This window comes from Microcaecilia unicolor, chromosome 2 (genome assembly GCF_901765095.1).
Source record: "Microcaecilia unicolor chromosome 2, aMicUni1.1, whole genome shotgun sequence".
Classification (NCBI taxonomy): Eukaryota; Metazoa; Chordata; class Amphibia; order Gymnophiona; family Siphonopidae; genus Microcaecilia; species Microcaecilia unicolor.
This window is the reverse complement of record NC_044032.1, coordinates 249,066,156-249,088,267: the sequence shown is the minus strand read 5'-3', so window position 1 is coordinate 249,088,267 and position 22,112 is coordinate 249,066,156. Positions and strand designations below refer to the sequence as shown.

General features: G+C 42.1%; 2 protein-coding genes across 3 annotated transcripts in view; one reads left to right on the top strand and one right to left on the bottom strand.

Annotated features, from left to right (window-relative positions):
• The window catches only part of UXT (ubiquitously expressed prefoldin like chaperone), a 33,227-nt gene extending 11,432 nt beyond the window's left edge, over positions 1 to 21,795 (bottom strand). Inside the window, exons 1-6 of one of the 2 annotated variants that reach the window (XM_030193887.1) lie at positions 21,708 to 21,795; positions 21,208 to 21,346; positions 17,670 to 17,835; positions 17,404 to 17,485; positions 10,259 to 10,326; positions 5,926 to 6,033 (exon numbers count right to left, since the gene is read on the bottom strand). In XM_030193887.1, coding sequence (XP_030049747.1) covers positions 5,926 to 6,033; positions 10,259 to 10,326; positions 17,404 to 17,485; positions 17,670 to 17,746 — 335 coding nt within the window. In that variant the 5' untranslated portion in view covers positions 17,747 to 17,835; positions 21,208 to 21,346; positions 21,708 to 21,795. The other variant, XM_030193886.1, reaches the window with a different exon arrangement.
• A 57-nt stretch (positions 21,796 to 21,852) lies between these two features.
• LOC115463416 (ER membrane protein complex subunit 3-like) overlaps positions 21,853 to 22,112 on the top strand; it is a 45,825-nt gene continuing 45,565 nt past the window's right edge. The window contains exon 1 of the mRNA XM_030193885.1: positions 21,853 to 22,028. Within this exon, the coding sequence (XP_030049745.1) occupies positions 21,874 to 22,028 (155 nt within the window). The 5' untranslated portion in view covers positions 21,853 to 21,873. The remainder of the gene's footprint in view (positions 22,029 to 22,112) is intronic.

Sequence of the window (22,112 nt, the reverse complement as noted above, 5' to 3'; positions counted from 1 at the left end):
ACAAGATACTGTACCTCAAATGACAACTGAAGAGAACACAAAATCATGAATTGCCACTGAAAACCAATTAAAAAAACAAAAACATCTGACACTTAAAAGCCCAATTTTGCATGAGACATCGAAGCTGGGATGTTCACAGTTCCCTGTGTATTTTACAAAAGGCTCTACTTGAACCTTTTGTAAAATATGTACAAGGACCTAGAAAATAAACAACTATTTCCCTATGCATCCAATGGAAACAACCATTCTTTAAAACCACAGGTTCAGAAAAAGAGCACATCACTCAGTGGCTTCTATTTGTAAGCACTGGTGATTGCACATGCTACATGCTAATTTTTGCTGCTTCCACAGATAAATTATTAGGATTTCCAGTAGTAGATCAGTGCTAATGATTAAACATATAAGAGCTTTATTCAAGAAAAGTATGCATGTAAGTGCAGCCAATTAAGGATCAAAGCCCAAAAGGCAAACATTTTTATACTTTACGCTAGGCCTGGACACATTTTCATTAAATCTAGGAGCCAGCCCATAAACTTAGAAGCCAACAGTTGAGGCCTCTCTCGCTTCTCCTTCCTCCACCTCAAACATTGTCGCCAGTGAAGTTCGGTGGTGAGTGTAGCAGGAATCCCCTCACAGATCAGCAGTTCTTTTAGGAAACTAGCCAATAAGATTCTTTTTCTATTTTGTGTCCGTGAGCAGAGAAACTTTAGTAAGGTGCAGAAGTCAGTAGTCTCCCTTACCAAAGAAAGCTCTCAGCTGTGTCAGGACCCCTTGATTTGAAGCAAAGAGGCAATTTCCTCTGTTTTACTTATCGCCATGGCCTGGGTCACCACCAGTCCCTCTATCGCTTGTTGATACCCTCCCAAGCCTTCACTCAGTCTCTCACCCATACCCCTCTTCTCCAGCCTTCACAATGTCTCTCTCTTGGTCTTTCACTCTCGTATTTGTCACTCCCAGGCAACTAATGTGCTTCAGTGTCTGCCTCAGAATAGTGAACATAAGAGTAGCCAAACTGGGTCAGACCAATGGTCCATCTAGCTCAGTATCCTGTATTCCAAACAGTGGCCAAGCCAGGCCACAAGTACCTGGCAGAAACCAAAGTCATGGCAACACTCCATACTACAAATCCCAGAGCAAGTAGTTGCTTCCCATGTCTGTCTCAATAGCAGACTATGGACTTTTCATTCAGGAATTTGTCCAAACCTTTTTAAAACTCAGATACATTAACCGCTATTATCACATCCTCTGGCAAAGAGTTCCAGGGCTTAACTATTCATTGAGTGAAAAAATATTTCCTCCTATTTGTTTTAAAAGTGTTTCCAAGTAACTTCCTCGAGTGTCCCCTAGTCTTTGTACTTTTGGAATGAGTAAAAAAAAAAATTTTTTTTTGATTTACTTTTACTCGTTCTACACCACTCAGGATTTCGTAGACGCTGTCTCTTTTCCAAGCTGAAGAGTTCCATCCCCTTTACCATTTTGGTTGCTCTTCGTTGAATCTTTTCTAATTCCGCTATATATTTTTTAAAAATAGGGAGACCAGAACTGAATGCAATACTCAAGGTGAGGACCCACCATGGAGCGATACAAAGGCATTATAATATTTTCGGTCTTATTCACCATGGTATTCTGACCGCCACTGCATACTGACCAGAAGATTTCAGCGTATTATCTATAACGACACCCAGATCTTTTTCTTGAACACTGACCTCCAAAGTGGACCCTAGCATCAGGTAACTATGATTCGGATTATTCTTTCCAGTGTGCATCACCTTTGTCTACATTGAATTTCATCTGCTATTTAGATGCCCAGTCTTCCAATTTCCTAAGATCTTCCTGCAATATTTCACAGTCCACAAGTGTTTTAACAACCTTGAATAGTTTTGTATCATCTGCAAATTTGATCACCTCAGTCGTCCTGATTTCCATATAATTTATAAATATGTTAAATAGCACCAGTCCCAGCATAGATCCCTGCGACACTCCACTGTTCACCCTCCTCCGTTGAGAGAAATGATCATTTAACCCTACCCTCTGTTTTCTGTCCAATAACCAATTCTTAATCCACACCAGAACCTTGCCTCCTATCCCATGACTAATTTTCCCAGAAGTCTCTCATGAGGAATTTTATCAAAACCTTCCTGAAAATCTAGATACACTACATCAACCGGCTCACCTTTATCCACATATTTATTCACACCTTCAAAGAAATGAAGCAAATTGGTGAGGCAAGACTTCCCATGGCTGAACCCATGCTCCCTCTGTCCCATTAAACCATGTTTGTCTACTTGTTCTGTAATTTTATTCTTTATAATACTCATGATTTGGCACTCTGTAAGCTTGAGCTGCGTGGTGCAGGAAGTTTGATCTGGTATCAAGTCCTGTGAGACTGGCCGAACTTGCTACACCACATGACTCAACCTTACAGAGACCTGAATTGTGGTGCGGACGATGGACATACTGTATGTGAGGCAACCTGAAAAAGAAAAAAAAATTGGGGGTTATGAAATTACAGATACTAGGGTACAATTTCTAGGCCCCATGGCGACCTGGCACCAAGATTTGTCATAAGAACAGCCATACTGAGTCAGACCAATGGTCCACCTAGCCCAGTATCCTGTTTCCAACAGTGGCCAATCCAGGTCACAAGTACCTGGCAGAAACTCAAATAGTAGCAACACTCCATGCTACCAATCCCAGGGGTAAGTAGTGGCTTTGCCCAGGTCTGTCTTAATAGCAGATTATCTTTTTATGTATCAGTGTCTCACAAAAACCCATAATTTTACTCCAAAACTTTCTAATTTCAGGACATTCCCATAGCATATGATATAAGGAAGCTCTCTGGAAATTACACTTTATACACTTTGGTTCTTGTATATTGCCCGTATAGTATGCCTGTATGGGGGAGAAATAGCCTCTCAAGATTATTCTAAATTGTATCTCCCGATGTCGAGCACTGGTCACCTTACATGTAATCTCCTTCAGAAACTGGGCAATGTCACCACTGCTAACCTCCACCCTCATATCTGCAGACCACCTCCGAGCCACTTCTCCATATTCTCGCTGCGCAGATATCATACCCAGCTGTTTATAAAGTACAGACACCGAAGTCTGTTCTCTGCCCTGAGGCAAGAATAAGTTCGACATTAAGGCATATATTCCTCTATCATACCTGCCTCTATGCAAACGCATTATATAACTGTGTAGCTGGAAATAGTCATACCAACTCACATGCTCTGTTCCCACCATATCCACTAAGTCCTCCTGAGTAATAATCTCCCCCGATTCCTGTATCACATCTGCCACCAACACTACTCCTTCCTGTGCCCAGCTAATTAGCCTCTTTTGGTTCCCCCCTTGTCCAAATTCTGCATTCCCCGCTAGTGGAAGCATATCTGTACTATGTGGGTTCTTATTCAAACGTTTTAATATGTACTGCCATGTACGTCTCATAGGTTGTAATAATATATGCCGACTCCATCCCTTAGGGAGCACTTCACTCTTAGCGTGTAACATATAATATGGATGATACGGCCTAAACAATTCTCTCTCATAGCTCCATGCTGTATACTCTTCGGTTTCTAATATCCAATCCGCTAGATGTCTCGACAAACAGGCCCAATTATATTGTTTGATGTCAGGCAATCCAAGGCCTCCCTCTACTCTTCTCCCATACAGATATTCCAACTTAACTTTGGCCTTCTTTCCTCCCCAGCAAAACCGAGACACCATTCTACGGAGTTTCTTAAGATCTTTAGTTAGTAAGAGAATTGGCAGCTGTCGCAGAACATAAAGCCATTTCGGAAAAATCATCATGGCAAACAAGCCTACCCTACCACTCAATGATAAAGGCAAATCTTCCCACAAAGCCAACTGAATTTTCATATAATGTAACAGTTCATCCATATTCCTCCTATATAATCGGTTCAAATCCCCAGTTAGAGTGATTCCCAGATATTTAAACTCCTTATCCGCCCACCTTAACGGGAACTCGCCCCTCCATTGCTCTCTTACTTTACTGGAAGTGGGCAATCCCTCCGACTTTTGGGTGTTCAATTTAAAGCCTGAAAATGCCCCAAGTTCAGCAGTTTAAAGATGACAGTCTGAGGACGAGGGTCCTTAGGCCTCACCGGTTCCAGGCAATGGGTGCATTTGACGCTCAAATGTCCCATCACTGACTGTAATTTTAAAGCTTTAGGAAGCCAGTTTTCCAAAAAGGCACAAAATTCAGAATCTTTGATGGTCTCTGGAAGCCATCCAGATATTACTCCAGAGCACCTGATTCTCCAAGTCCTCCAACTTAGTCTCTAGCTGTTCGATTTTCTGTTGCATTGCCTGTTTTTGAATATCCTGTTGGTGAAGCTTGTCTTCTGCATCTAAAGCATCTGTTGACAGGCACAGAAATCCAAACATATATATTTGCCAATTTGCCATCCATCGCCTAAAGTTTATCCGAAATTTTTTGGAGCTTAAATGTCCAAAGAAGATTCCAATAAAGTTGAAACTTCTGACGCAATCTCTGCAGCCCACACGGAGCCGACTGATTTCGGGCTCGAGGAATCTCCATCTGCCATCTTGGACTCTCCTGCATGGCCTCTCGCTCCCTCTTTCCTAGGTGGCTTTGACGACATTGTTGGCCAAACATGAAGGAAAAAACACTCTGATCGGATAGCCAAAGACTTCAGCGAGCAGTATTGTAAATATTTAAGCAAGGTAGGAGTGCCGAGGTAGCGCGGGGTTGGATGTTAAATGAGGGGGTCTAGAAGCTCAGCTCAACATCTCGTGGTCTCCAGGACTTGGCTTGTTAAGTGTCAACATTCACTACTTAACCGGCCAAGGTAACTGCATAAATAGGACTGCTGCATATCACACTTAAATGGCTATGTTTTTGCTGGCTCCATGAACCCAGAAAATCAATGCCAAAGCCTGGACGTAGCCAGGCACTGAATTTTCAGGAATAGCGCTGGTAGCAGTCTGCAAAATGCTGAGTGCCGCCAGCTGAATATCAACCCCTGAATTATTAACTAGTGAAAGTCAAGCAACTCGACATCCAGGGTCTTTATGAATGGAAGCAACTTTTTCTTGATCAAAAAATTATTTCTCCAAGCTTTTAAACAAGCAAATTCATAATTTCTATCTCGGATGAAACTATAGTTTCCAAATTCATGGACCAAATTCCATGAAGGATAATTTCCTCTGGCATGGTCAGGATGCTGTGGCTTTCTGACATTTTAGGAAAATATCCTCTTAAGCAGTTTATCAGATCTCCTGAAGTGGCAGCCGAGTCCCTCTATTGGCACTCCCATCCCACAGCAGAAGCTGAATTCCCTCAGGGTTAGCAACAATCCAAGGAAATCTACCAGAAGAACAGAATCCCTGTTTCATTGTCTGATGAAAAAGAAGCATGCCTCAGACCTCCCCCACAAACAGAGATGCAGCTACTTGGTGTGGTACTAAGGAAATCGGTGGGATCTGGAGAAATCAGAGCAACCTCCTTGCAGGGTAAGACTATGTCTTCCCTTTTATTTACTGCATTTGTATCCCACATTTTCCCACCTATTTGCAGGCTCAATGTGGCTTACATAGTATTGTTAAACATGATTATTCCAGTATATCAGGTATAGTTAATATTGTGTGGAGATTAATTAAGGAAGAAAGAAGAAGGAAGGGGTTTATTAGAGAAATTATAGGAGTTGGGTTTTCATAACTGAGTGGGTTGGTTTTCTTTTCTGTACACATCAAATTTCAAATGAAACAAAAAGAAAAAAAAAAAACCTGCACCATGGAAGCATGCCAGGCTCAAGAGGATCATAAGCTGAGTGTCTGCTCATGCCACCATCAACTGACTGTGGGGTGGGGTGGAGTTAAGACCTATAACACTGACTGGTAGAGCAATGGCATGAGGTTAACTGTATTCACCATACTCACTTAGTCAGTAGTTTGCTTTTTTTCTCAATGAATCTTAGGGCTTCCTCCAGCGTCAGCTCTGCGAAGAACCCATAACCCACAGCCATGAAAATCCTGGACGAGTCTGGCCTGGCAACAGGAAAGGCAAAGGAAACATCTCTATTATAACCAAGGCCCAGGCATCACCGGGGGAGGGGGGAAGGAGAGGGCAAAGTTCTTTATTTTATTGCAACAGATACAAGTGGATACTCAACACACTAATGGGCTTATTTCAAAACAAAAATACATTAAAAAAAATGTCAAAAGGTGGCAGAAGAATGTTTTTCTCTCAAAAACATTCAAGCTGCAATTTTCGACACCCCAATTATAGATGTTCTGCTCCACAGTTTGTCCAAATTTCAAGGGGGTGTGATGGGGGCATTTTGAGTGGGACATAGATGGGGCATGGGCGGTCCCAACAGATAAACGTTTCCCTGCAATAATGGAACAAAATGAAAACATCAAGGGCCAAAATTAAGACTTTTTGGCTAGACCTATTTCAAATCCTAAATGACCACTAGAGGGACTAAGGCATAACACCCCCTTACTCTCCCAGTGGTCACTAACCCCCTCCCAGTTCCCTAAGATGTGATGTGACAGTACATTCCAGGCTCTATGACAGCTTCACATATGATGACCATTCCTATTAGAGAAAGAAGCAGGTCGCTGGAGTGGCTTAGTGGTCAACGCAGTGTTCTATAAAGAAGGGGACCCAGGCCAATATCCCACTCTAATTGGTACACTTGTGTGGAACACGTGAGCCCTCCAAAATACATTAAATACGTAATGTACCTACACATAGGCGACACCTGCAAGCTTAAGAGCTATTGTGGAGGTTTACAGTAGATATTTTTCTGTTCCTGGAGGGCTCAACATACAGTATAAGGGGGTAACTGTGAGAGGTGTATCCTGGGACCTTTTATGTGAAGTCCACTACAGCGCCCCCTAGGCTGTCTCATTCCCACTGCTCTGCTGCAACGTCTGTGTGTCTAGTCTACTAAGAATGATGGCCCCCAGCCATCCCAATGGCTGATTTGGGGACATTTTTCTTTTGGACGATTTTTTCTCCAAAATAGTCCCTAAGAAAAATGCACTGAGCATAAAATGTTGAGGAAAAAGGCGATTTTTGAACCAAAAAGATAGACCTTTTTCAGGATCCAAAATGGCTGTATTCCACCACTTAGTTTTTAAATGCTTCTAGCAAAATGTCAAAAATTGCAGTTAGACATTTTATCGAAAATGCCCCTCTAAATGTATGCCTATTTTATTGACTATAGTTACCTTATAAGAAACATGATTTGGAATACATTTATATTAAACCTTCTTTTTTTATGGTTGTGAAAGGAAGGTTACAGTACATTATTTACATGCACGTTTTTAGTAAAAGCGGGCTATTTTTATCTATCTCCACCAATTTAGTATGGCAAAGGTTTCGCACCGAGATTGCGAAGGCTTACTAAACATTGAGAAATTTTAACTCTTCTTTCCCCCTTAGTCTACTCTGCTGCAAGATCATACAAGATAGAGAAAGGAGGGAGCTAAATCCCACACTCAAAGGGGCAATGCACTTTTCTTCCTCCATGCACCCACAATCCCATTGCCTCTATAAGTATTCCAGTAATACTCCCTAGAAGCATGTACAGCTCCAGCATGACTCTAGCTTGGTCTGATCAGAGTGTCTTCTTGGTGACTGTGCCGTTTCAGGACTGTAGATAATATGCTCTCCTCTGGCTTGGGGGGGGCACCATTAAGCAGGGGCGGACTGACAATTTGGGCAACCACGCAACTCCCGAGGGCACAGAGGCTCTGCCTAGATGCCCGCCGCACACTACTGCCCTCTCCGGTCCTATCTTTGATCTAGTGGCCTCTATGGGGGGAACATGTTCTTTCCTGCCCATTGTGCTGCTGCAGCTATTCCCCTTGCCCGGCACCACAGTACTTTAAAAATGGCAGCCAAGACTCCCTGTGGAAGTCTTGCGAGACTGTCGAGACCCATGAGACTACTGTGGGAAGTCTTGGCCTCCATTTTGAAAACGCAGCTGCGCTGGCAAACGAGGGAATAGCGGCAGCGCAGTGGGCAGGAGAGACCACCAGAACTCTTCAGGTAGGACCGGAGCAATGGGGGCGTCGGCTGCGGCGGAAGGAGGGCAGCAGCGCGGTGGTAGGGGGTGTGTCGGGCAGCGGCCGGGCAGGGGGCCCAGACCACCCTTGCCATTAAGAGATGCACAGCGTTAGTCTGTCAGAATCACTCCACAGCTGACATTCCACATCAGTAGCTGATATTCTTAAGAGCCCATTGTTGCCTCCTCCTCTGTCCACCGCATTGCACAGCAGTACGCAGGCACCACTGCCCTACTCTACCTAATTACTTTGCTGGGTTGTTTATGGAGAGGAATGTTTTGGCAACCTGAACACCAATTCAATAATAGCAACAAAACAGGTGCTAGAACTTTCTGAGAAAGTCAAAATGAACATTTTCCATATGCCCTACTTAAATTGCAAGACAGCTAATACTGTAGGATTGAAACTTATGCAGACCAAAGATATAGGAGTGCTGGACAGATTTATTAATACAAACATCCAACGTGGCCACATTTCGCCCTACTGCTGGCAGTGAGAAGGTGAATCTGATTCACTGGTCAGGAGGTGCTCATTTTCATTATTTTAATCAGAGAAGCTAAGTTTCACTGCTGTTTTTGGTTCTTCATAATCCTATTTGTTTTTTTTAATTTTCTACAGATTTTGGAGACATAATAACTATTAGGGGAAGCTGGGTATTTCCCCCTATAGGTATGTGCTTATTACACATCTCTAACTCCTCCTTTAGTTACTCTTTTGAGCATATCAGCCTACAATTTTAAGTCTGAATGTTTTCATATTGTTTGTACATGTTTGTTATATTCTAATAGTGTTATGCATTTACATTTGATATTGATTTTATTTTTCTATTATTTTAATTAGTTGACATTTTTTTAATTTGGTTATTTTTAATTATTGTTGCCTGTTGATTTTATCATTTTAATTGTATTTATTTGTGTTTTTTTAATTAGTTTCTAACCACTGATGCAGCCATAGGGCAAAACGTGGCCACGTCGGGTATTTGTATTAATAAATCTGCCCAGCACTCCTATATCGTCATAGTTCTATTTGTTTTTTTAATTTTCTACAGATTTTGGAGACATAATAAAACATAATGAACAAAAGTTCATCACGCACTTGCTTAAATCTCCATTATCCCAACTGCAAAGGAATTAAATACAAATCAATACATGCATCCAGTTTCTCATATATCTGTACTCAACTATGGAATGAATTACCAACCACCCTGAGAACAACACATGACCTGATGACCTTCCGGAAATCACTGAAGACCTATCCGTTCAAAAAAAACGTACAAAAAAGATCCCCCATAAAATACCGAAACACAAACTTCACCAGATACAAGTTTAATGGAACTGTTCTAATTTGTTTATTCTAACTTACACCCTAATTATTGAACATTATATCTTATCCTGTTATCATTATGTTATGTTCTCTCTAGTTATCCACAATTTCCTTACGTACCATAATTGCAATCAGGCTGAAATTATTATTCTGTTAAAATGATTGCCATGATATTCTCATGCACCTTATTTGTTATCTATATTCAGATTTCCTTATCCCATTAATGTGATTGTTGTTGTATTATATTGTAAGCCACATTGAGCTTGCAAATAGGTGGGAAAATGTGGGATATAAATGCAGCAAATAAATAAATAAATAAATACATCTTTGGTCTGCTTTTGTTTGCTGCTACATTTGAGTGCAGATTATTGCCGCTTTTGTTGTCAGATTGAAATTTCTGCCAAAATAAAGCTTACTTAGTACAAAACCTCTCTTTTTCTTTCAGTGGTTTTTTTTTTTTTTTTTGATTAGAGTGAAAAGGGATCCTTGACTCACTGTAATACTTTTTAAACTTTCAGATGATATAATGATAAAGGGAGGATGCAGTTCTTGCCCCAGATTGTGAGAAAGGAATTGAACATTGCAGGGGTCTCTGCGTAGTATGGCAGTGTTCACTTCCTTTTTACTATACTGCTTTAAGGGTATGTATGTCACTTCCTTCCATGCTGGCTGCAGATCAGATCAATGTGGACCTTGAAACTCATACACTGCATATCTTGGAATGATACTAATTGTGGAATAAGTATCACAGTCTGTGACAAATCCAGGTTATCTATGGAGCTGTAGATTGGTGTATGAATTTTGACTCCAAGGTACAACTGATGGATGGCAGGGGATGGGCAGGTCAATGGTCTGAAAGGTGGACACGTACACTTCTGCACAGACAAAGAAATTACAACCCAGGTCCACCTCTGTCTTCAGAGTTTTGTCATCCAACTCCTGCCAAAAAAGAAACAGAAAATCTTACTCATCTGAGCTTCTCCTTTGGAGGGCTAGAGGGAAAGCGATTGAGGTTACGCAGAGTCACAGAAAATACAGCTGGAAGGGATCTTAAGAGTTCATTTACTTCATTTCCCTGCCAACTCTTAGAATTCAGTTTATCTATGCCAGGGCTTCCCAAACTTGTCATGTGGACACTACAGCCTGTCAGTTTTTCAGGACACCCACAGTAAATATGCATGAGAGAGATCAGTGTGCACTATATGAATATTTCTCATATATATTCACTGTGGAGACTTTGAAAACTTGACTGGCAATAGGATTCCCAGGACAAGTTTAGGAAGCCCTGATCTAAGCCAGCTCAAAAAGCTGTATATCTAACATGCTCTCAAAAGTGTCCAATGATAAAGGTTCTACTCCACTGCTGGCAAACTTGTTCTAGTGCTTGACTGCCTCTCAGTTAGAAAATTCATCTCAGTGTCCAATTAAAATCTCCTCTACTGCAACGCAAACCTTTTATATCCTATCCCATGCATGCAGGGCTGCGTACAGGGGAAGTTAACCTCAGTTATTAATAACTAGGTCTCATTGCATAACATGGGACCTGAGCTAAAACAGCACAATTTAATGGTAAAATAACACATCTTAACAGTGGCCCACTTGATAACCTACACCCCTAAATGAGTTATTTCTTCTCTCCAGAGTCAGCAGTGCTCGGATTCAGCCTGACACTCCTCCAGTGAAGTAACCCTTTGACAGGAAAAAGAGGTTAGCCTTTACAAACTACAAGTTTACAAAAATAGGAAGACAAGCAATGATATCTGGAAATCTAAAAGAAGAAGGTAAAGTAGTCAGGAAAGTAAAAATTTGTAAATGGAATTAAAAACAGACAATATAATATAATGGGAGGGGAGTGACATGATTCTTTTTAAGATATATTACTACTACTACTATTTAGCATTTCTATAGCGCTACAAGGCATACGCAGCGCTGCACAAACATAGAAGAAAGACAGTCCCTGCTCAAAGAGCTTACAATCTAATAGACAAAAAATAAATAAAGTAAGCAAATCAAATCAATTAATGTGAACGGGAAGGAAGAGAGGAGGGTAGGTGGAGGCGAGTGGTTACGAGTCAAAAGCAATGTTAAAGAGGTTGGCTTTCAGTCTAGATTTAAAGGTGGCCAAGGATGGGGCAAGACGTAGGGGCTCAGGAAGTTTATTCCAGGCGTAGGGTGCAGCGAGACAGAAGGCGCGCAGTCTGGAGTTGGCAGTAGTGGAGAAGGGAACAGATAAGAAGGATTTATCCATGGAGCGGAGTGCACGGGAAGGGGTGTAGGGAAGGACGAGTGTGGAGAGATACTGGGGAGCAGCAGAGTGAGTACATTTATAGGTTAGTAGAAGAAGTTTGAACAGGATGCGAAAACGGATAGGGAGCCAGTGAAGGGTCTTGAGGAGAGGGGTAGTATGAGTAAAGCGACCCTGGCGGAAGACGAGACGGGCAGCAGAGTTTTGAACCGACTGGAGAGGGGAGAGGTGACTAAGTGGGAGGCTAGCAAGAAGCAGATTGCAGTAGTCTAAACGAGGTGACAAGGGTGTGGATGAGGGTTTTGGTAGAGTGCTCGGAAAGAAAGGGGCGGATTTTACGGATGTTGTAAAGAAAGAAACGACAGGTCTTGGCAATCTGCTGGATATTAGTAATAGGAGGAAGTGCAAAAGTGGCATTGTGAGACTCCAGGGAGGAATATGCAGAAGCTGATAGGGATAAAGCAGGATTGATTAACATATACTTCAGCTCTGTATATGAAGAGCTAGGAGTTGGACCGTAGAAGGCAAAACACATATTAGAACGGAAGTGAGGTAAACCCCGAACAATTTTCAGAAGACCATTTGTGAGAATCTAGCTAAATTAAAAGTAGCTAGTGTGATACATCTAACAGCACAGAAGGAAATAAGGAAAGTTCTGGTGGCTCCGCTGTCTGATCTTTTCAATGCTTATTTACAGCTGGGAGTGGTCCTGGAGGACTGGAGAAGGGCAGATGTGGCCCTTCTCCACAAAAGTAGAAGAGATTGGGAACTGCAGGCCAGTATGTCTGACCTCTGTGGTGGGCAAATTAATGGAAATGCTGATAAAAATGGAGGATAGTACATTTTCTAGAATCCAATGGAAGTAGACAAATCAGATTAAGGAGGAGTGGCCTAGTGGCTAGAGCACCAGTCCTGACATCCAGAGGTGGCCGGTTCAAAACCCACTGCTGCTCCTTGTGATCTTGGGCAAGTCACTTACTCTCCATTGCCTCAGGTACAAATTTAGATTTTGAGCCCTCCAAGGACAGGGAAATACCCAGTGTATCTGAATGTAACTCACCTTGAGCTACTACTGAAAAGGTGTGAGCAAAATCTAAATAAATAAATAAATAATAAATTTGTTTGGGTAACCAGAGAGTTGGATTGATGGAGAGCACAAGATGTGGTTTACTTAGATTTCAGCATAGCCTTTGACACAGTTCGCCATAGGTGACTTATAAATTAACTGAGTGCTCTTAGTATGGACCCTAAAGTGGCCGACTCGGTTAGAACCTGGTTGAATGGGAGACAACAAAGGGTAGCAGTAAATGGAGTTCACTTTGAGGACAAGGGTGTTACACCAGTGGTGTGCCACAGGGATTGGTTACTGGTCTGATTCTTTTTAATATTTTGTGAGTGATAGTGTGGAAGGGCTGTCTGGTAAGGTTTGCTGCTTTACAAATGATATCAAAATCTACAATAGACGCCCCTGATAATGTGAATAGCATGAGGAGAGATCTAATGAAGCTTGGTCCAGAATTTGGAAGCTAAGATTTAATTCTAAAAAAAGCAGGATCAGGCACTTGAGCTGCAAAAGCCTGAGGGAGGAGTACAATATACAGGGTGAAGAACTTCTGTGTATAAAAAAAAGAGCAGGGTCTGGGAGCAATCATATTGTAAGGTGGCCAAACAGGTAGAAAAGGTGATGGTAAAAGCCAAGAGGATGGGCACAGGATGCAAATCTCTTTCAATTGAAAGGAAGCTCTGGAATTAGGGGGCCTAGGATGAAGGTGAAATGGAAAACACTGGTAATCAAAGAAAATATTTCTTTACAGAAAAGGTCGGGGACGTGTGGATCAGCTTCCCAGTGGAGGTGATTGAGACACAGACTATATATAAATTAAAGAAAAATTGGGACAAGCACTGAGGATCTCTAAGACAAAGGAAAGGATTGTAGACCTTATTGCTTGGTATGGATGGGCAGACTAGATAAGCTGTATGGCCCTTATTTGTGTCATTGTTCTATGTTTTAATGATACTTGGGTGAACGTACTACTGAATGCAGAATAATAAATATAGTATACTCCCAGACAAGGGTCCTGGGAATTCAAGAATCTGGGTAAAGGTCTGTTATCAGAGATTTACAGTAAGACATTTTCTCCCTGAAAACAGCAATATTGTATTTAACGTATCATTTCCATACTAGGAAAAAATGCCCGTTTCTGAGCGGAATGAAACGGGCGCTAGCAAGGGGCCCCCTCCCTCCGTCCCTCGAAGCTACTTGCCTTGTTCGCTGTGGGCCGTTTCGGCCCTCGAGTGTCAATAGCTCCGCCCTCGACGTTATGACGTTTTGACGCGTCATGACGTTTTGACGCGAGGGCGGTGCAGACACTCCAGGGCACACCGGATATCTCGGGCGCCTCAACTTCCGTGGAGGCTTCAGAACGTTGGGGTTGCCTTTTATATATATAGATATTTAGTACCCATTCAGAATGGCTCCAGATGGTTAACAATACATACATCATAATCATAAAATGTATAAAACTCAATAAAACATAAATAATAACATGTAAAACATAAAGAGTACAAAATACAAGATAAAATTTTAAACAAATATAATAAAATCAACACAACTAAACTTCCAAAGAGGCCATTTCTCAACAATTAAAAGCTAAGGTAAGAAAAGTAGACTTTCCTCAGCTCCTGGGAAAATAAGTACTCTCCCAATGAAATGTTTTTTTGGAACAGAATTCCAAATTTAGGGCTTCTTTTACAAAGCCGTGCTAGCAATTCCTGCATGTTAAATAAGAGGAAACCCCAATTATTGCAATTTACCTCTCATACCTTGTCCGGATGGCATCATCTCCCACTTAGTCTCCATGGTAGGATTCAGTTATTCCGCATGGCGGAATTCCCCCGTTGGCTATATCTCTTACAGATACTACCATTATGTCTTTTGAAAAAGGACCTTCAGAAATTGCAATGGCTTTTGACTAAGTTCTGTTGGGGTGGGATGAAGCCTAAGACTCCATTTAGGCAGCTTTTGGGGCCTTGGCGCTTGGGTGGATTGGGCTTGCCTTATCTCAAACGCTATAATCAGGCTTGTTTATTACACCACCTGAGTAATTGGATTTTAGATCAGTCTGATCATACACCCTTAGCACTAGAGCGCAATTTTTTCTACTCGTAGCATCTTGTTTACTCTATTCACCTTCTTCTCTTATTCTGCCAGTTGTAACAACTAGTATCCTCTGTTCTCTGGCGGGATCTTACCCGTCTGTGGGAGGGGGATTGTCTCTGCTGATATTTTGGATTTGCTCCCTATATGTGGTAACGCTGCCTTTAGCCCTGGTAGAGATAATCTGGTCTTTTGCCAGTGGAACACCTTGGGGATACACTCCTTGTATCATGTATTGGGAGATTGAGGAGGTTTAAAGCCTTTAGATCAAGGGGGGGGGGGGGGGTGGCGGCACTGACTTGGGTGCTTGACATCTATGCATACTAGCAGCTCGCACACTATTGGGCTCATTTTCAAAAGAGAAGGACGCCCATCTTTCGACACAAATCGTTAGATCGATGTCCTTCTCCCAGAGTCGTCCAAATCTGTATAATCGAAAGCCGATTTTGGACATCCCCAACTGCTTTCTGTTGCAGGGACGGCCAAAGTGCAAGGGGGGCGTGTCGGAGCCATACCAAAGGCGGGACTTGGGCGTGCCTAACACTTGGCTGTCCTCAACCCATAATCGAAAGAAACAAGGACATCCCTGATGAACAATTGGACAACTTTACCTGGTTGTGTTTTTCTTGCAACTAAGTCACAAAAAGGTGCCTGAAATGACCACCGGAGAGAATCGAGGATGCCCTCCCGTTACTCCCCCAGTGGTCACTAAACCCTCCTACCCTCAAAAATTATCTTTCAAAATATTTTGTGCCAGCCTCAGATGTCATACTCAGCTCCATCACAGCAGTCTGCAGGTCCCTGGAGCAGTTTAAGTGGGTGCAGTGCACTTTAGGCAGGTGGACCCAGGCCCATATCCCCCTACCTGCTATGTTTGTGGAGGAAACAGCGAGCCCTCCAAAACCCACCAGAAACCCACTGTACCCACATCTAGGTTCCCCTCTTCACCCGTAAGGGCTATAGTAATGGTGTACAGCTGTGGGTAGTGGGTTTTGGGGGACTCAGCACACAAGGTAAGGGAGCTATGTACCTGGGAGCAATTTATGAAGTCCACTGCAGTGCCCCCTAGGGTGCCTGGTTGGTGCCTTGGCATGTCAGGGGGACCAGTGCAAAATGCTGGCTCCTCCCACGACCAAATGGCTTGCATTTGGTCGTTTCTGAGATGGACGCCCTTGGTTTCGATTATAACCGAAAATCAGAAACGACCAAGTCTAGGGACGACCAAATTTCAGGATTTGGACGTCCCTGACCGTATTATCGAAATGAAAGATGGACGTCCATCGTGTTTCGAAAACATGGGTTTCCCCGCCCCTGGATCGGGACGTTTTGCGAGGACGTCCTCATCAAAACTTGGACGTCCCTTTTGAAAATGCCCCTCCACGTATCAACTTTGGATTTGGAGGCCCTTGGGACCTCAATGAATCTAGGACCTTCTGCTTATGGCTAGCACACATTGAGGCTCATTTTCAAAGCACTTAGCCTCCCAAAGTTCCATAGAAACCTATGGAACTTAGCCTCCCAAAGTGCTTTGAAAATATGCCTCATTGCCTTTCAGTTTCCATGTTACATATTTTTTTGTCACACATTTATCCTAGACCTTTGAGCGAGATAAGAAATCTATAGCGTCCCCGATTCTCTAGATTTTCATTCCTTAATTGCTAAGATCCCAAGCCTCATTGTAAGCACGCTCATCATAGAAAATGTCAATTTCTCATTTTACATAGGGTCTTTCTTACTCATCCATAACTATTTAAATTGGGGAAGGTGGACTCTCCCATATGCCTGAAATGTAATCTAGTAGATAACTCTTTTGTCCATGCTTTTTGGATATGTACTCGGTTCAGACTTTTGTCCCTGACCTCTTATTTGGATCGAATCCTTCAATTCCCCATACCACTTTCTCCCGGCTTCCTGTTGGATTATGGTGGGGTCTTTGCAATGCATGGCAGGGGGAACTGACAGTTTCTGTGCAAAGCAAGGGTTGTGGATAAGAAAACTATTTTAGGAGTTCGGAAGGTGGCTGATCCCCTTTCTTTTGGACCTGATGAAATAAACTTCGTGCTTTGATGTTAATGGAATAAACTGTAGGTCAACTGTCTTAAGCACAAAAAGACATTCCTATTAGTATAGGAGAAATATATCAACTCTCTATCCTCTTGAGCACAGGGTGAAATAGTAAATACCCGCTGACTGATTCTGGGGGCTCCGGTTTATCGTTTGTTTACTATACCATCACTTATTGCACAGCAAATCAGAACTGTTTACAAAAGCAAATAATACAATAAAACAAAACAGAACAGAACTAAGAACTCCATTAAAAATAGGAAAGAAAATAAATATACCTGTCATACAAGAAACAAAAAAACAATCCAACCAATTTAAATATCAATCATACACCAATCACATAACATAAAAGGTTGTGTCATCTCAATTGCATGGTTCTGTACAGCTAATTTGCAGAAGAATTCATCATCACTGAACGTCAAAAGCTATTTGAAGGAAAAATACCAGACTTGGTTGGTTCTTATCCAAGTCTGGATTAGTTTTCATGAATATGACCGAGAACAACAGTCAGCAGTTCAAAAGCAAACTATGAGCTAAATGGCATACTTACCTGTAAGCGCTCAATGGTATTCTTCAGCTGCACGTACTCAGCTATTGTCTTATAAACCTCATCCCTCTGTTCCACAACTTTGCTAAAGAAAAAACAAGAACAGAAAGATAAAGGAAAAAAAGAAGATGATACAAAGTACAGCAACAAACTTTGGAGGGTGTGTGTGTGTGGGGGGGGGGGGGGGGGGGGGGGAATACTGTGTCTGCCCTGAAACCAATGACCTAGAAGTGACAATATAAGAAGGATCCATCTGCTGTTCATCCTACCTCAAGTCTCGCTGTAACACCTCATTGATAAACTTCTCATATTCCAGCACTTTCTTCTGCACCTGGCCAGTCTCCATTGCTTTCTCTCCTCCCTGCTAGTGCTCCTGCAGGGAAAAGTTTCACGTATGGCTTTGGGTCTTCTGCAACTGTCTCTTGGGGGTAGCAGCTGGGGGTTGTATGCAAGAAAAATAAATCAGTAACATAAAGGAGAACACATCTGGAGAAAAACTGGAGACTGTATAAGATGGTCTACCTTAATTCTTTCTACTGTCAAAAGCACATGCTACAATAGCAACATGCACAGTGTGGGAAACCACTGTTGACTCAGCCCATCCCCACTGACAAAAACAAGAAAGAACAATTTTGAAAGCAATTGAAGACTACTGCCACTTTATGGGTAAAAGTATGAATATTATGAACCAGAATATATACCTTTTGCTGCTGAAGATAATGTTGGGGGCATTGTTCCCTATAAGCCAAGCTCCAGTCCTGTCACTATCATATTTTCTACACTGAGGGACAGGCAAGTTCTGTAGGACTCCAGGGAAGCTGCCTGTCCCTAGAGATTGAAAACATAATACTGAAGCACCACCCCCTTCCAGTAGCAATAGAGTTCAAGGACACCTGCTCAGCTTAGAGGGAATGGTGGTTGGGGATCAGTGAAGGTAGATGTGGGAGAGATACCAGTGCCAGAAATGGTATTCAATGCTGATGAGTCAGAGAAGCAAACAAATCTCTGTAAACCTGAAAGATGTAATGGGGCAATTTGAAGAGTAGCAAATTGCCTGGCTAGATGGTATATATCCCAGAATACTGATAGAATTGAAAAACGAACTTGCAGAGCTATTGTTAATAATATGTAAATTTTATCTTATTGGAGGGTGGCCACTGTAAAGCCAATTGTTAAAAAGGGTTCCAAAGGTGATCCATAAAATTATACACTGGTGAACCTGACATCGGTGCTGGGCAAAATGGTAAATATTATTATAAAGAACAAAATTTACAGAGCATATACATAAGCATGGATTAATGAGACAAAGCCAAAATGGATTTAGTCAACGGAAATCTTGCTTCACCAATCTACTATACTTCTTTGAAGGAGTAAATAAATACATAGATAAAAGTGAGCTGGTCAATATTGTGTATCTGGATTTTCAAAAGGCACGTGACAAAGTACCTCATGAAAGACTCCAGAGGAAATTAGAAAATCATGGAATAGGAGGTAATGTCCTATTGTGGGTCAAAAGATAGAAAACAGAGAGTAGGGTTAAATGGTCAGTATTCTCAATGGAGAATGGTAGATAGTGGGGTTCCCCAGGGGTCAATGTTGGGACCACTGCTTTTTAACATATTTACAAATGATCTAGAGATGGATATAACTAATGAGGTGACTAATTTGCTGATGACGCAAAATTATTAAAAGTTGTTAAATCACAAGAGGACTGTAAAAAATTGCAAAAGGACCTTAAGAGACTGGGCATATGGCAGAAGACGTTTAATGTCAGCAAGTGCAAATTGATGCATGTGGGAAAGAGGAATAAAAACTATAGCTACATGATGCAAGATTCCACATTAGGGGTCACCACCCAAGAAAAGGATCTAGGTGTCATTATTGATGCTATCTATCAGTGTGCAGCCACATCTAAAAAAGTAAATTGAATGTTAGGAATTATTAAGGAAGGAGTGGAAAACAAAAATGAGAATGTTATAATGCCTTTGTACCACTTCATAGTACAACCACACCTCAAAACTGTGTAATTCTGGTCACTGCATCTCAAAAAAGATAAAGAGGAATTAGAAAAGGTACAGAGAAGGGTGATGATGATGAAAATGATAAAGGGGATGGGACGACTTCCCTATGAGGAAAGGCTTAAGTGACTAGGGTACTTCAGCATGGAGAATGCTGGAGATACGATAGAGATATATGAAATGCTGCATGGACCGGAACAGGTAGACACAGGGCTTTTTTTGAGGGCTGCTAAAATTGACCCATGGTCCCCAAGTTTTAATGAAAGAGCTCAGGCTCTACACACCAATTCTGCCTTGTCATAGGTTCTGTGACTGGTTGCAGGGGGCCTGGCTATTGTGGGGAGGGTCCCTCAGTGAATACCCCCACCCCTGAAGGGTGGCCTAGCATTTGAGTACCGGCACCTTTTTCACTAGAAAAAGTGCACTGGGTAGACATGAATCGCTTGTTTACTCTTTCCAAAAAATACTAGGACTAGGGGGCACGCAATGAAGCTATTAAGTAGTAAATTTAAAACAAGCTGGAGAAAATATTTGTTCACTCAACGTGTAATTAAACTCTGAAATTCTTTGTCAGAGAATGTGGTAAAACCAGTAAGTTTAGCAGGGTTTAAAAAAGGTTTGGATAATTTCCTAAAAGAAAAGCCCATAAGATATTATTAAGATGGACTTGGGAAAATCCACTGTTTATTTCTAGGATAAGCAGCATAAAATCTGTGTTACTGTTCTGGGCACGTACTTGTGACCAGGATTGGCCACTACTGGAAGCAGGTTACTGGGCTTGATTGACCTTTGGTCTGTCCCAGTATGGTTACGTTCTTATGATTTTATCACACAAATACAAAAGCAGGACTAGTCCTATAGATGCCAAGTTATCTAGTTTAAGGCTGGAGACATTTTGGCTAGTCCTGATTTTGAACTTACATCACAAAGCACTGTGGGATTTGTAGTGCCTGATCCAGTCTATTGAAATCAGTGCTGAAAGTTCCATAATGTACAAGGGTGGTCAGAAATTCAGAACAGTCCCAAAATCTCCAGCATGGAGCTGGGTAACTTGGTATCTCTGTAGTCTTTGCCTGCTCTGAATTTGGTAAGGGAAATTACGAGTTTCCTTTTGAAAATCAACTACCAATTTTATAATCTCTTTGCAGGATTTTAAAATCGGTGCATTAGTGACCTAAAACAAGCTACCATTTAACCCAGTTCCAGAACACAGCCTTTTTTGTCAAGTCCTGGCTTAAACTTATATCCCAAAGACAGAGCTTCCTGGTTACCCATTTCCAAGAGGGAGCCCTGTCTTGGATTGCAAGCAACTATCATGTTTGCAAGAGAACCAAGGACTTCAAATATCACACTGCACTGGAAATGTATATTCAAAACCAGGACTGGCTAGAAAGTCTCTTTCCTAGAACTAGGTAACTTGGCAGATTCTACCCATTAGTCCCAGAAAGTAGAGTTGTCAGAAATCCTGGACTGGCCAAAAAAACAAAACAAAACCCCATCTGGAACTGAGTAACTTGGCAAGCCTGTCTAAAAGCAAGTATGCAAAGATCCTAGCTTGCATTTCTTTAAACAAGGGGTGCTCAGATCCATTTCTAAGAATTACAAATGAGTGTGAGACTGAGTTTCAGGATAACCAAGCTCAGCAAATTAATTTCTTTCTTAACCAACTACACCTACTAAACATTTTGATTAGTCTGAAAGCCGGATTCAGTATGTCTAAAATCCTTGTCATCTGAACTGCACCGCCCCTGTTTTGAAGCTGGTTCTAAGTAACAACAGACAAATTTACATGCATAATCTAAGAAGCTAGCTCCGGGCCATTAGACTCTGGTGTTGTCAATCCTGATTTCATTCCAATACATGCTGAGGCTTGTCTTTTCTTCCGGGTGTATCGCTAGAGGAACGGCTACCACAATAGTGCACTGAACCTGAAAAAGATATAAATTAACATATTCACTTAATAAACGTATTGAATAACGGACATTCTTAAATGAAATCGATATTGGTCAGCAAACATACCTTGAAGAGATTAAATAACGAGATGCGTACAGAAAACAAAATACAGGCTACCCGTCTCTCTCACGTTTGCTCTTCTCGCACCACTCACAGGAAACTACAACTCCCACAATCCCTAGAATTTGACAGAGTAAACATCTATAATTTCCAATGAGGTTAAATCTAACCTCCTTGATAATTTCCCGGCAGAAGTTCCTTGTGAATTGCTATTATCAAGGAGGTTTAATGCCGGGAAAGCAGCAGGTTAAGTGGCTATAATCCCACAATGCTCACCCATACGTCAGTTCCGCTCAGTGCTGACTGCTTCCGGACTCTGCGCTGTAACTTGGGGCACTTTTTCCCCTGCCCTGACCCGCACTTTACAGAACATTTTCTGTGACTTCAAGACCTGAGATAAAGAGACGAGAGGGCAGGTCTGACGTCAGAGACGTTGCGGGAGATGGCGGGGCCGGAGCTGTTGCTGGATTCTAGTATCCGGCTCTGGGTGGTGCTGCCCATCGTCTTCATCACATTCCATGTGGGCCTGATCCGGCACTACGTGACGCAGCTGTTGCACAGCGAAAAGAGGCCGGAGCGGGAGCAGGTGTCTGATAGGTATAGTCCCGAGCTCAGTTGAAGTAGTCGCCAACTCAGTGGGGTTTGGGGCCCTGATAGGTAATCTGAAGCGGCTACTCCAGA